Below are 14,515 nucleotides of genomic sequence, written 5' to 3' on the forward strand. Positions count from 1 at the left end.
TCAAGGGTTGGGTATCGGGTCTCCGGGCCGGTCATGCGTCTGCTCGTGTAAAAAATCGGACGCTGCTCGCCGCGATCCTCCTTGATCAAGACACTGCTGACGGCTGCCGAGGAGACAGCGATATAGAGAGACAAAACGTCTCCTACGTCCGGCTTGGCCAAGACGGGAGGAGTTGTCAGGTATTGCTTGAGTTGAATGAACGTGTCCTCGCACTTGTCGTCCCAAATGAACTTCTTGTTCCCTCGGAGGAGATCATAGAAGGGGAGACACTTATCGGTGGATCGGCAGTTTCTCGGACTCGGGAGATTCAGGACTGCTGAGATCTGTTTCGGGTTAGCTTTGATTCCTCGTTGCGTGACCATGTAACCAAGGAATTCACCCGAGGAGACGCCAAAGGTGCACTTTGCGGGATTCAACTTCATCCCGTACTTGTTTAGGATGGCGAAGCATTCCTTTAAGTGTGCTAAGTGGTCGTCGGCTCGGAGCGATTTGACGAGCATGTCGTCGATATAGACTTCCATTGTCTTCCCAAGCTGCTCGGCGAACATTTGGTTGACAAGCCGTTGGTAGGTTGCTCCAGCATTTTTCAATCCGAATGGCATCACCTTATAGCAGTAGGTTCCCCGATCGGTGATGAAAGCAGTTTTCTCCCGGTCGTCCGGGTGCATTAGGATCTGGTTGTAGCCCGAAAAGGCATCCATAAACGTCAACATCTCGTTACCGGCCGTCGATTCGACTAAGCGATCGATGCTAGGCAACGGGTAGCTGTCCTTAGGACATGCTTTGTTGAGGTCGGTAAAGTCGACGCAGACGCGCCATTTACCGTTCTTCTTCTTGACGACCACCGGGTTGGCTAGCCATTCCGGGTAACGAACTTCAGTGATTGAACCGGCACCGAGTAGACGCTCGACTTCCTCTGCGACTGCTTTGGATCGCTCTGGTCCCAACTTTCTTCTTTTCTGCCGGATGGGTTTGAAGTTGGGATCAACATTGAGTTCGTGGGTTGTGATAGCCGGATCGATTCCCTTCATATCAGACATCGTCCAGGCGAACGTGAACAGGTTTTGCTTAAGGAACTCGAGAATCTTCTGCTGCATTTCGTCGGGTAGAAATGCGCCTACTCGGACTGATTTGCTCGGGTCCGACTCGTCAACTGGTACTTCGAGAACCTCTTCCTTTTGCGGGCAGACTTTGCTCGTGGGAGGAGAGACCGAGTTGACAAGTGATTGGGAGCGCTGGATTTTAACCGTGGCGATCAGGAGGTCCCGCGCGGCTTGCTGATCACCCTTCAGAGTTCTGATCGACCCGTCTGATCCTAGGAACTTAACACACTGATGATACGTTGATGCGATTGCTCGCATTGAATGCAGCCATGGGGTGCCGAGTATAACGTGGTAAGGGGCTTTGGAGCCGACCACAGAAAATTTGACCGTCCGAGTGACTCCGCAGGCGTGAACCGAGAGGCGGATCGTGCCCGCGATTACTTCTGACGAGCCGTTGAACCCTGTCAGGGTCCGAGTAGAAGGCTTGACGTCATTGAGGTCAATTCCCATCTTTACGAGGGTTTCGCGAAAGATGATATCGACCGAGCTCCCGGTATCGATAAGTACTTTTGTGACGTCGTACTTGTCGACACCGAGCACGACGAGCAAAGGATCGTTGTGAGGGAGGTGCACGCCGAGTGTATCGTCAGACGAAAAGGTAATCGGCTGATCGTCTACTTGCTTCTGGGGCCATCGTTGGGAAGTAGTAGCTTGCCTTCGGTGGTCTTTGACTGCTCTAACTGAATCGCCGCAGGGAGGCGATCCGCCCATAATGACATTTATCCGGGGACGAGTTTGTGCTCGCTTTGCGCGGAGCACATCGCGAAGGTCGTTACTCGTTTCGGCAGTATCCCTTTTCTTGCGGTTGAGGGTTGTCCGCAGATCGCCGATCTTCGCGTTGAGTTTGTCTCGCAAATCGCAGTTCGGCTTCTCAGCGGACTGCTGGTGAGAGGACTCTCGCGCCGAAGCTCTCGCGGCTCGATTTGAGTCGATCTGCAGGCGGAGATCGGTGGAGACCGGTGTTTCTACGGTAGTGGGTCGGAGCTTTCGCTCGAGGAGGGATCGGAGATCCGCAGTGCTGTCTAGGTTTTTCGTGTCGTCGTCTTCTTCAGACGAGGACCCGGATTCGTTCTCCCCTTGCGGTTGGGCGCGGATCACTTCGATGCGCTGGCGATTGGTCGGCTGATCGTCATCTGCCGAGTCGTCGTCATCATCGGTCTCTCGGGCAGCTTTCTCCGTATCCTTCGACTGTTTGTCGTTTTTACGGTTCTTGCCCTGCGATTTACGCTGAGCCTTCTTGTCTTTGTTCCTGCTCCAGCTGTTTTCTCCTTTTGGCTTGGGTTTAGGCGGCTGGATCTTGTAATCCCCGCTTTCGATCGAGGAGAGGAACTGGGCGTAGAGGGATTTGCACTCGGTCGTGTCGTGTCCCTTCACGTCGTGATACTTGCAATGCTTCGTGAGATCGATGGGAGTTCTGGTCGGTCCTGGAGCCGAATCGACTTTAGCCACGACACCAGCACTCGGGGTACTGGGAGATGCATCTGGAGAGTCGGTCTCTCGCTGGTAAACATTCCACTTTTTATCGTGCATGACCATGGTTGAGACAGGGGCGTTGTTCTCGTCCACGACGTAGAGGAGACCTCCTTTTTTGCCGCCGTTATCAGCCGGCGCGTGCTGGCGTGGCTCTGGCCGAGCACCCGCATTTTTGGCTGCAACCGGCTTGGCAGCGTTCTGCTTCCGAATTATTGCCTTGGTGTCTTCTTCCATTCGGATGAAATTGTGAGACCGGGCAATAGCATCGGGAAGCGAAGTCGTGGGGTTGGAATACAGGTCCTTACGAAACTTCGAGTTGACGAGGAGAGTGTTCATCAAAGCGTTGATAGCGATGTGATCAGGGACGTCGACTCGGGAAACGATCGTCTTGAACTTTTCCATGTAGTCCTTGAGGCTTTGGTCCTTCGTTTGCGCCATATTCCACAGGCTGGAAGCGGTCGCTGCTCGCTTGGTAAACATGATGTAAGTCTTGAGGAATACAGCTGAGAGGTCTCGGAAACTGCGAATCGAGTTCTCGCTGAGCTGCGAGAACCAGGTTAGCGCTTGTTCGTTGAGGGTTTCGACGAAGAGCTGACAGTATCCCGCGTCCTTCTCTTCGTCGGAAAGGCGAGCTCTGGCCATAGCTATGTTGAAGGCTGTCAGGTGCTCGACGGGGTCGCCACCGGGCTTGTACTCGGGGAGGCGGAGCTTCTCTATTTTGCGGAGCTGGACCCTGGTTAGCTCGCTAGCGAAGGGCGAGCGCGAAGTGGAGGCGATGACGCTGTCGATCTGAGGGGCTGCACTCGTCGCTTGGTGGATCTGCGAGCTCATTTGTTGAAGGCTGAGTTTGAGCTCAGCGATCTCGCGAATCGTCGTCGGATCTGCTGTCGTCGAAGTAGGGTAGACTGCAGGGGGCCCGTTTGGGTCAGCGTCGTCGACGGCGCGGTCCTCCGCCGGCGTTGGGGGGAAGAGATGCCGGCAGACTGGCTGGGAACGGTTTGTAGGTCCAGCAGGAGCGGTGAGAGCAGCTACAAGGGCAGCGAGCTGCTCGTTTGTTGTCTTCTGAACTTCTTCTTGATGTGCGAGACGAGCCATCACGGAGCTCATGAAGTCCGATGAGAGAAAGGGAGGAGGAGGCGGAGGCGTAAGCTCGGACGCTTCGCCGGAAGTGCCGGGGTTCGAGTCACCAATCGTCATATCGGTCTAGGAAACGTTACTCTGATCGGCCCCACGGTGGGCGCCAATTGTTTAAGGTGAGTTTGGTCAACAGAAAATAGAAGAACTTAAGAGTGGGATGAACGGAGACGTTTTATTAGAGTCGGAATAACGAGGGTACAAGAGTAAGAAAACCGGCTAGTCGATGCTCGGTAAGCTCCTAGCCGGAAGTACAAGAGAGAGCGGCGAGATACAAAGAGAATAATGGAAAACTCTAATCTAGCCGCAAGTCTGTGTGTCTAAGTGGTGATACCCTTCCTTCTTGTCCTCAACTCCTTATATAGTCTCCTAGGTTGGTTAGTCTCGACCTAATTCGCTTCCCTTTGGTCATGGGCTTTTCGATGTACAGGCCCAATCGGGATGACTGCTCGGCCCGAGCTGTTTGGTTGCTCGCTTCGGCTGCTCGTCCTCTAGTTAAAGTAGTCACGAGCCGAGTCGGGGTCAGTCGAGGAGCCGACGCCGAGCCGACCGCTCCCTCCTTGATGGTAATGGGCCTCCTGTTCGCTGGGCCTTGTGGGTGGTGACAATCCATCCCCAACACTCTTGGAGTTTGTTTTTAGTTATGGTGGATCATGGCAACAAAAGGATGCGTTTTCTTTCTTTCCAAAAGATAAAATATTTACTGATGAGCCCTTTTATTAATTACTTTCATTTCAAATTACCTTTAAAAGGAAACTTTTGCATCCCTGGTCCATCTCCTCTTCAACCTGCAACATCATTTCTGACTTTCTTCAAACGTTAACTCACAAAAAGACAGAGACCAAAACTTTCTCTTCCATCTTCATCTTCTCCAGAGATAGAGAGACAGAAAAGAACAAAACTTTATCTTCCAGCTTCATCTTCGTTTCCTTGTGAAAAGAACCCATTTTTCAAAAACCCCTGTTTCACCACCTCCATGGACGACTCTGAATCTTCTCTTCCGGACTTAAAGGCTCTGTCTTTGAGCGTTTCCTTCCCTGGGTGGAGAAAGGCGACCCCAGCTTTCAAGTCTTGGGCTATAAATATGTCATCTTTGCACAGACCCACATGGCAAAAAGCTGGAATCTTTGAAGCAGTTATAGCATCCATGAAAGTATTCGACAAAAACAAAGATCTCGTTCTGGGTATTTCTGAGAGATGGTGTCCCGACACCAAAACCTTCCTCTTCCCCTGGGGTGAAGCAACGGTAACGTTAGAGGATGTCATGGTTCTTCTAGGGTTCTCTGTTTTGGGTTCCCCTGTTTTCGCTCCTCTGGATGGCTCAGGAGAGAAGACTGTGAGGGAACTGGGGAAAGAATGGCTCAAGATTAAGAAAGATAACAATGTCAGTTTCGTAACTCAAGTCACATGGACGGGGAGGTTCATGGGCAGTGGGGATGAGCTTGAGCATGCGGCTTTTCTTGCGTTGTGGCTTAGCTACTTTGTGTTCCCAACAAAGTATAGCCATCTTGTTAGACCTGTTTTGCCAATTGCTGTTCATCTTTCGAGAGGTACTAGGATTGCTCTTGCTCCACCTGTTCTTGCTCACCTTTATGAGGAGCTCACTCTATTGAAAGACCACATCAGAGGTTTCAACATGGCAATAGGGGTTAACACCAAACTTGAGTTGAGTTCATTGTTTAAGTTGGTTCAAGTTTGGACATGGGAGAGGTTCAGGGAGCTACGTCCCAACAACAGTAATCTGTTGCTGCAAGGTGAGCCAAGGTTGGCTCTTTGGGATGAAGAGAAACTAACGAGAACAAGGAGCACTGTGAGGAAGAGTACAAAGAACATTGTGAGGAAGATACTGGCAAACTCGACGATGGATAGTTTTGAGTGGCGTCCCTACACAAAAGCTGTGAAGAACTGGACGTTTCCTCTGTTTTACCCTGAGGAAGCAATGTGGGTTCCTGTTGGTCCTGATCTTGATGAGGAGCTCATCTCCTTTGCTAGATGCGTCAAGGTGTCTGAGCTCATTGGAATTCACAGTGTGGAACACTACTTTCCAAACCGAGTTGCTTCACAGTTTGGATTGCTTCAGGATGTTCCTTGTCCTGTTAACATGAACAACCTCTTCAAAGAGGCAGCTTGGGATGAGTACAGCAAGCCTATTGATGGATTGAGATTGTACATCCCTTCTCGTTCTTCAGTTTCTTGTTTTACTTCAATGTTCTGCGAGTGGTGGAGGAAGAATAATCGAGCTGCTGAATCATTGACACCAAGAAACATCATAGGTGATGGTGATGATGATACATCTGAGCCTGTTCCTTCTTGTTCTAAGAAACAGAAGTCAATGAAGCGAGTTTGTAAGGACAGTGAGAGTCATATGGTTCCATCAGAGAAGGATGAGGAAGATGATAGCTTAACCATTGCTCAAGTAATGAGTTTGAGAAAGAAGAATAAAGCTATGTGCTGCTCATCTGATGAAAACCACTCCTTAGATCCTCCTCATAAGGCACTGCCATTAAGAGAAGTGCTTCAAAAGCTGGGAAAAGAGTTTCCTGAAAAACTCAAAAGGTCTAGAGATCTTCGAACACCGACAGATGTGAGATGCGAGATTGCAGATTCTGGTGGATCAGCTTCAAGAGAAGCGCCACTTAATGAGCTGTTTCAGAAGGAGGAAGTAGTGAAGAGGAAGACAGAGCATATGGGAGACATGCGAGCTCCTAACATTACCACAGCTGAGATGGTCATAGACAAAGAGAAAAGTGTAAGAGATGATAGCTTAACCATTGCTAAGAAGAATACAATTATGTGTTCATCTGATGAAAACCACTCCTTAGATCCTCCTCCTAAAGTGTTGCCGTTAAGAGAAGCGGTTCAAAAGCTGGGAAAAGAGTTTCCTGCAGAACTCAAAAGGTCTAGATATCTTAGAACACCTACAAATGTGAGATCCGAGATATCAGATTCTGGTGGATCAGCTTCAAGAGAAGTTCCACTTAATGAGTTGTGTCAGACGGAAGTAGAACTGAAGAGGAAGAGTGAGCATTTGGGAGACAATCAAGCTCGTGAGATGGTCATAGACAGAGAGAAAGGTGTAAGAGATGCTTCTAAGTCACTTGGGAAAAGAAACAATAGACTTGAGGCAGATAACAAAGATTCATGGATCTGTCAAAAGGTTGCTCATGAAGATGAAACTGTAGCACCACTAAAAATCAAGAAAAGGAGTGAAGAAGAAAAAACTGGAAACAAAGCAGTGAAGAATACGGTTCTAAGATCAGCTAGTGGTAACAACTCTTCAGATCCTCCTCTTGGGGCTAATGGAGTAGCAGACTGTAATGATGAGGTTGATGTAAATGGAATTAAGGCTGAGAAAAAGAAGACTGTAGTCGGCGATGGAACTAAGGGAGCAAAGTGTTTGGTCCATGAAAATGGAGAAAACCAGAGATCCAATGAGAAGGAAGATGTTGATGAAAGTCTGAAGCAAAAAGATCTTGCAATAGATGAGCTAGCACTGAGCCTAGAGGCACGTATGATGAAGGTGGAGAAGACTTTGGCAAAGATCAGAGAATGGAAAACCATAGAAAGAAACCAGGCCAGAAATGTAATTACTGTTTAGGATCTCATGGAAATAAAACCAACAATGTCACACGTTCTCAACTGTTTTGTTTTGTTATTTTGCATAATGTTCAGAACTTTCTTATTAGAGACACTGAAGTTTTGGTCTGTTTTGATTTAATATATACTTGAAATATCTCTCAGTTTGGAGGAGAATCATTACTTTCGCTTTTGTTCCATCAAACTATCTCAGCTATTGATTTCCATATGATGCAGAGATGCATTGTCATGATATCTCTGTGTGATAGTTTGGTTGCGGTGCTAATGGTTATTATTTTCTCTGTTTGCTTTGAGAAATTAACCTATTGGCAGCGAGAATCTGGCAATGACAAGCGCAAATGTGGAGATTGTGGTTCCTCAAACATACTTAGGCAATGTCTATGGGTGAGCACTGCAGTAACCTGAACTATATATTTTGCAGGTATCTTGTAACTCATCTAGTAACCTGAATTACATTATCAAAGACGATTTGAAAGGCTCCATCTTAATGTAGTTTGTAAACCTAAGCACAAAGGTATCAGGTGCAAATGTGGTTCTGATTTGTGAATAAATCAACGATGGCAGCAAGGCATCACACTGTTTGCTCCATGAAGCAGTTCTTTAAAAGTGTTTGTATCTGCTTCTTTTCTAGGTTTGGTTTTCATGCTTAGTAACTATGTTTGGCAGACTGTTTCATTTGTATCTATTGAACATAGCAATGAACTAAGAACAAAGAGATAGCTAATATCTCCTTAAATAGACCTAATATTGTACAAAAAAAATCAAATCGAAACAAACCTCAAAACTAGTCGTTCCTATCTCCTATAGTATAGGAAGGACTTTTTCATCCTAGACTTAGTAGTCAACGTAGTCTTATCATATGGGAGAAGATGGCAGTTTCAGCGGTTCTCCAAGCAGTTGCTGCATCCACTCTCAAAATCATTAAAGACTCAAATCTAGTCATGGGTGTTGCTGAGAGATGGTCTCCTGAAACCAAAACCTTCATCTTCCCTTGGGGAGAAGCAACGGTAATATTAGAGGATGTCATGGTTCTTCTAGGCTTCTCTGTTTTGGGTTCCCCTGTTTTTGCTCCTCTGGATGGCTCAGGAGAGAAGGTCCTATCAAAAACAATTGGCACCACAACAAGACAGATGTCCAGTCTTTGGATCAGTTTTTATCTTCTTGTTGACATGAGATACCCATCAAACCATAATTCAGATTTTGTCTTCTCAGCTTCAGATACATTAACAAAAATCTGCACCTTGAGTCTGAGAACAACAACCCTTTCATGCAAAACCTGCAATCATCCTCTGTTTTAAGAGTTCTATCATACTCTAGCATAGATTCTGTCAGAATTTTGAGATATTTCTCGTCCATTAATAACCGCAAGCTCAAGAGACTTCATTGCAAAAGAATCTCCAGAAACAACCTGAGATCACCAAAACCTCGCTGGCTCTTAACCAAGAACAGTAAGGACACTGTGAAGAGCCTCAGAAGCAATTATCTTATCATCAGAAAGGTACAGCCAATAGGACACACGTTTTGACTTGACACATGTTCTCATTTTGCTTTTTTTGTTTTTTTTTTTTCAAAGAACCTTCAAAGACTTATCATTTTATTTTATCAACTGCATCTGGACTTCCACGCCTTCGTGTTTGAAGACTATCATTTAAGAATTATAAGAAGCCAAGTTCTGCAAACTCTGGAATCTCTGCGAGCAACCTGCTCTCCAAAGACAATCTCTGTAAGATCTGTAATTAACTTCTGTTCAAAGAGCTGATGTATCCTCGTACTTAACAATGAAATGACGTTTTTTAACTTAACGACTCCATAATGTTCTTGCAACCAGAAACCCTTTCAAGTACATGTTGAGTTGGTTTCTATCATTAAGACTGAAACCTCCGCTAGATTTTCTATCATCCACAAATGCATCAGACCCTTTTAGTCAGATATAATCCTTCAGACTTGCTGCAGCAATAACCCATCGACTTACCAGGATGTCTAAGTTTAACCTTTCCAAGCATCTTAGCTTCTCTGTTGAAGCTTTTGTCCAATATGAGATCATCTTTCCAGAAAATCTTCTTCTTGACAGCAACGTCTCTTGCCGTTCTCAAGCTCCACCTTGTAAATCTTCTCAACACTCCTCCCCGTTATAGTCGGTTGGTTGCTTCTGTTCATCTCCAAACCATCTAATGTCCAGTCTCCTGGAGCAGGTTTGGTAGATATTGCTCCAACGCAATCTAATTAGTAATGGCGCACTTCCAGATGGCTTAACGAAGCCACCTTTGTCTCCCTCCATTTCAGGTAAGACGTTATCTATTCTCATTTTGATTTGTCATTAGACTAGCAAAATAGCAATAACAGGTGAGTATTGTTGCAAACCAGATATGGTGCTGAAACGAGGAAGTATTGGCTGCCACTGCGTGTATCCCTATAAAGCTGGACATCCTTCTCTTGAATGTTTCAGATACTCCCAGCTGGAACATGTTCCTGATCGAATTTGCTTCCCAGCTTGGTCTCCTACCTCACCAAATTGAGCTGATCAACTTCTATATGCTAAGCTTATCAAGGATGAACATTTCCATGGATATCACGCCTCATTCTGGTATTAGTTTCTCAGCGAGTCAAACTTTACTTGGTTTGAGGCCCCTGCACCTTCTCAAAGTAAAATGCTTTTCTGAGAGTATATCAACATCATGATTCTTTACATTTGTATTAAGAAACGTTCTTATTCTTATCTTTGCTGTAGCCGCTGGTGTGCTCATCACTGCTATAATCTCTGTGCTTATCATTTTCTCTCGTGCAATTAACTTTGTTGTTCTTTTGCTTGATCACATCTTCCTTCCTTTCAGTAAAACCAAGGATCCTGGAAGCAGCTTCATCAGGGGGATCACTTCCCCACCCAGCAAAAGTACACGGTTTCTGTCATATGAAGAACTCAAGGAGGCGACAAGCAACTTTGAAGCTGCCAGCATCTAGTCTTGACAACTTAACATAGACCTTTCCATATAAGCGAAAAAGGACACCAAGTTTTGCAGTATGAATTCAACAAAATTGATGTAGATGGAACTTTTATATGGATCTAACGGAAGTCATTATTATGCACATACCTCAACAAAAAAAAAAGATTATATCTTTGCAATCTCCTCAGACCTCCTAAAGCACAAACCTGGAAAAAAAAATCAAATTAATTAGTCTTGACTTACATGACTGGATGGTTCTCGGTTCACATTTTCTTTATCTAATCCGCATTCTAAAATCAAACCCATGGGTAGGTTTTTTTTCCCTTCTACAAGTCTTTGAAACCCATGTGTTACTCTTTTGACTTATGACTTTCTCTAAACCGTTGGTGTTTTTTCTTTTCACCTAACGAGTCTTTTTAAAACTGTTGTCAAAGACTTCTCTAAGCTGTTGGTTCATTATATTCATCCAACAGAATGAAAATCAACCCATAGTTTTCACTTTAAAGCCCTTGTGGAGAGGTAAGCGAACAGAAATAAATCTTGCTTAGTAGTATTCGCTGGTCGTTTTATTCCATCCAGCAAATCTATAACCGACAGTTTTCAAGACTCTCGTAAGCTGTGGTTGGTTTTTACCATCCCCACCAAGACTTTTGACCCCTCTTTTGTCTAAAAGACTAACCGTGTGTAGCAAAGTAAGAGGTCTGCTTTCAATTTGTAGCTTTCTGTCTTAAAGACTTTTGTAAACTGTGTGTAGCAAAGCAAGAGGTCTAAGTACACTTTCCATCGCCTGACTTGTCATAAAAGTCACAAAGACTTTTTGTCAGCCGTGTGGGTAAGTAAAGTTTTTTCCCAGTCAAATGGTTTTTCGGTTCCCATTCGTAGTCTATCTCCTCTAAGGACATATTTCATCTATATATGTCTTTTGGCCGACATGTCTTATTCTTATATGTCATTAAGTTTTTGTAAGCTGTGTGTCTTTGAATCTTATGTCTTTGTCCAAATACTTTTTTTGTAAGCCGTGGGTAAATTAAGGACTTTGTCTGAGACAAAACTTTGGTAAGCCTTTGTAAAGCCGTGGGTAGTGTGACTAGTGAATTATATGTCATCTATGTCTTTGTCCAAAGACTTTTGTAAGTCTTTGCCTTGAGACTTTAGTAAATACTTTTGTAAGTCTTTGTCTAAGACTTTAGTAAGCCGTGGGTAGTGAACTAGTGAATCTGTTTTGCAAGTCTTTGTCTTGAGACTTTAGTAACTACTTTTGTAAGTCTTTGTCTGAGACTTTAGTAAGCCTTGTGAACTAGTGAATCTGTTTTTAATTTGTAGTCTTTTTGACCTGACCCTTGATCGTTTAACCCCAGTTTATCCAACTAATCAAAAACAGGATTTCTTAAGCCGTGGGTAGTAAAGACTATTAAGCCATGGGACTTTTAACTTGACATGTCTTATGTCTTGTGTCTTTGTCTTAATACTTTTACTTTTGCAAGTCTGTCTTAACACTTGCAAGCCGTGGGTAATAAATAAATAAAAGATCTGTTTTTAACTTATAGTCTTTGTAAGACTTGTAAGTGTTGGTCGTTATACACCATTCCATCCAAATAATCAAATCATGTTTTCTTAAGCCGTGGGTTGTAAAGACTTTTAGACTGGTTCTAACATGTCTTATATGTCTTTTGTCTAAACTCTAAAAGACTTTGTAAGCCGTGGGTCTTTTAACTAACATGCCTTAGATGTCTTTGTCTAAAGAGTTGTATGTAAGCCGTGGGTCTTTTTAACTGACATATCTTATACATCTTTGTCTAAGACTTGTAAGCCGTGGGTCTATTATCTGACATGCCTTGTACGTCTTTGTCTAAAGACTTGTGTAAGGCGAGGACAGTGAGATAAGGAACTGTTTTTGATATGCAGTCTTTGTCTAGAGACTTCTAAGCCGTGGGTGGTAGTAAAGACTTTTAAGCCGTGTGTATATTAACTTGACATGTCTTATATGTCTTTGTCTAAAGACTTGTAAGTTGTGGGTTTTTTAACTGACATGTCTTGTCAATGTAAGCTGTGGGTAGTAGTAAAATAAGGATCTGTTTTTGATTTCTCAAGTCTTTTTTCTTAAAGACTGTCTTAAACTCTTGATCCCTATACTCCCATTTCATCCAAATAAATTTTCTGTAAGCCGTGTGTAAGTTAAAATATAAAGATCTGTTTTTGATTTTAGTCTTTTGTCTTAAAGACCATTGGTCGTTTATTCCATCCAAATAATCAAAAACAGATGTTTCTTAAGCCATGGATAAGTGAAAGTCTCTCCTTGTCTTAAAAGACTTTTTTTAAGCCGAGGGTAATAAGTTTCCTTTTGGGACAGCAAAGGGACAATCAAGCCGTGGATGTAAGTAAACTAAAGATCTGTTTTTTGATTTCTCAAGTCTTTTGTCTTAAAACTTTCTTAACCATTGGTCGTTATAATCCGTCCCAAAAATCAAAAACAGATCTTTTTTCAAGCCGTGGGTTAGTAAAGGCATCTTCTTGTCTTAAAAGACATCTTTAAACCGTGGGTATTAAGTTTCCTTTAGGGGCAGCAAAGGGACAATCAAACCGTGGGTGTAAGTCAAATAAAGATCTGTTTTTGATTTCTCAAGTCTCTTGTCTTAAAGACCTTTTTAACCATTGGTCTTTATAATAATCAAAAACAGATCTTTTTAAGCCGTGGGTAAATTAAAAATAAGGATCTGTTTTTGATTTCTAAAGTCTTTTGTCTTAAAGACTTTCTTAACCATTGCTTTTATGTTATAAATCCATCCAAATAATCAAAAATATATCCTTTTCAAGCCGGGGGTTAGTAATTCTTGTCTTAAAAGACCTTTTTTTAAAGCCGTCGGTAATATGTTTCCTATAGAGGCAGCGAAGGGACAATGTTCTTCCCAAAATAAGAATCTGACATAAACACTACTCCCTCTGTTTTTTAAAGATAGATGTTTTAGAAAAATAAATTGTTTCACAAAGATGTATTTTTTATGTTTACTATACAAAAATTGCAAATTTCAATAAAATTGATTGAATTTATTGAAAGACTATTGGTTAAAATGCATTGGAATTTGATAATTTCTAAAAATGATGTATAGTTAATGTGTTTTCTTAATATGTGTGAAAACACCAAAACATACATCTTTAAAAAACAGAGGGAGTATTAGATTAGTGTCTGTCTAAGTTCTTTTGGGTGGGGGGGGGGGGGTTGAAGTGGAAAACCAAAACATAAAAACAAAACAAACCAAAAACAATCGATCTTAGGTTTTCGAAAGAGTTATTTACCTTAATGAGGACAGGTTTCACACGTGGAGGAGTCACTGCAAGAACATTCTGCTGCTATACAACCCATGTATGCTGTTGTTTTGCCTTTACGTCTTCCATCTCTCTCGATCACCCTGTTTTCTTCTCGTTGTGAAGCTAACTGAAACAGTAGTAAGATACAGCATAACCACAGATTAAGAACCCTCAAAATAAAACTACAAAAAGAATAAAGACGCAAGCTTAGAAACTATAGCATAAACTCTTTACCATTGGTCTAACTAACGACAGGGCTTGTGAGACATAATAATACAAGAATAAGAATTGAACAAACACAAGACTCGTACATTGAGTAGAAAACAGAAAGCTAATGAAAAGAGTAAAACAGAGCTTTTCTATCAATTCTTCACAGAGTTTAGTACCAAAAACCAAACAAATCAGGATCCAATCTGTATAAAAAGAAGACAATCAATCGAACAAAAAAGATTCAAACGAAACCCAAACATTAGAGCGAGAAACCCCAAACCAATCGGGATCGGAATCTGAAAAGATTGAAACCCTAAAAACAAAAATTGAGATCGAAAATCTTCAAATAAATTTACAATTTGCAGAGAGAGGGAGAGATCGAAACACTTACAATGTTAAATGAATTGGGATCCGTTTCTGCAAAGTTTGGAAGAGATCGAAACACTTTTACGAATGTTGAGAGTTCTTCAGAGTTTTTTTTCTTTTTTTTTACGATTTGGAAGAGATAGAAAAATATTCTCCCCTTTTTTTTTTTTGCCATCTATTGATTTATTACAAGTCATGGCCCAAAACTAGACCAAGCCCGGGAAATATTACAAAAGGCTTATACAAGACCCGACTACACTTAAAACAAAAGATCAAAGCCCATTTGATTACAAACTAGACTATAACGGTCCATCGACCCAAGATCAACACAACAGTGATTCGTGCTCAAACCTCAACAGCGAGGTAAACACGTGTCGTCAAGTT

The 14,515-nt window shown here is 43.0% G+C and overlaps 1 protein-coding gene and 1 long non-coding RNA gene across 2 annotated transcripts; one reads left to right on the plus strand and one right to left on the minus strand.

Annotated features, from left to right (window-relative positions):
- Positions 1 to 4,526: 4,526 nt before the first annotated feature.
- On the plus strand, positions 4,527 to 7,308 carry LOC108849393 (uncharacterized). The gene has a single exon (XM_018622945.2). It carries the CDS (start codon positions 4,687 to 4,689, stop codon positions 7,306 to 7,308), a length of 2,622 nt encoding a protein of 873 aa, XP_018478447.2. The 5' UTR covers positions 4,527 to 4,686.
- Positions 7,309 to 8,157: 849 nt separating this feature from the next.
- LOC108859743 (uncharacterized) lies at positions 8,158 to 14,292 on the minus strand. Its single transcript, XR_001950522.2, has 3 exons — positions 14,157 to 14,292; positions 13,544 to 13,682; positions 8,158 to 10,455 (listed from the first exon to the last, which is right to left on the minus strand). It is a non-coding gene; the product is annotated as an uncharacterized LOC108859743 (long non-coding RNA).
- Between the last annotated feature and the right edge of the window lie 223 nt (positions 14,293 to 14,515).

This window comes from Raphanus sativus, chromosome 1, assembly GCF_000801105.2.
Source record: "Raphanus sativus cultivar WK10039 chromosome 1, ASM80110v3, whole genome shotgun sequence".
Classification (NCBI taxonomy): domain Eukaryota; kingdom Viridiplantae; phylum Streptophyta; class Magnoliopsida; order Brassicales; family Brassicaceae; genus Raphanus; species Raphanus sativus.

Bases quoted from the DNA above. Each gene is read 5' to 3' on its own strand.
- LOC108849393 (XM_018622945.2), top strand. From the start codon at position 4,687: ATGGACGACTCTGAATCTTCTCTTCCGGACTTAAAGGCTCTGTCTTTG.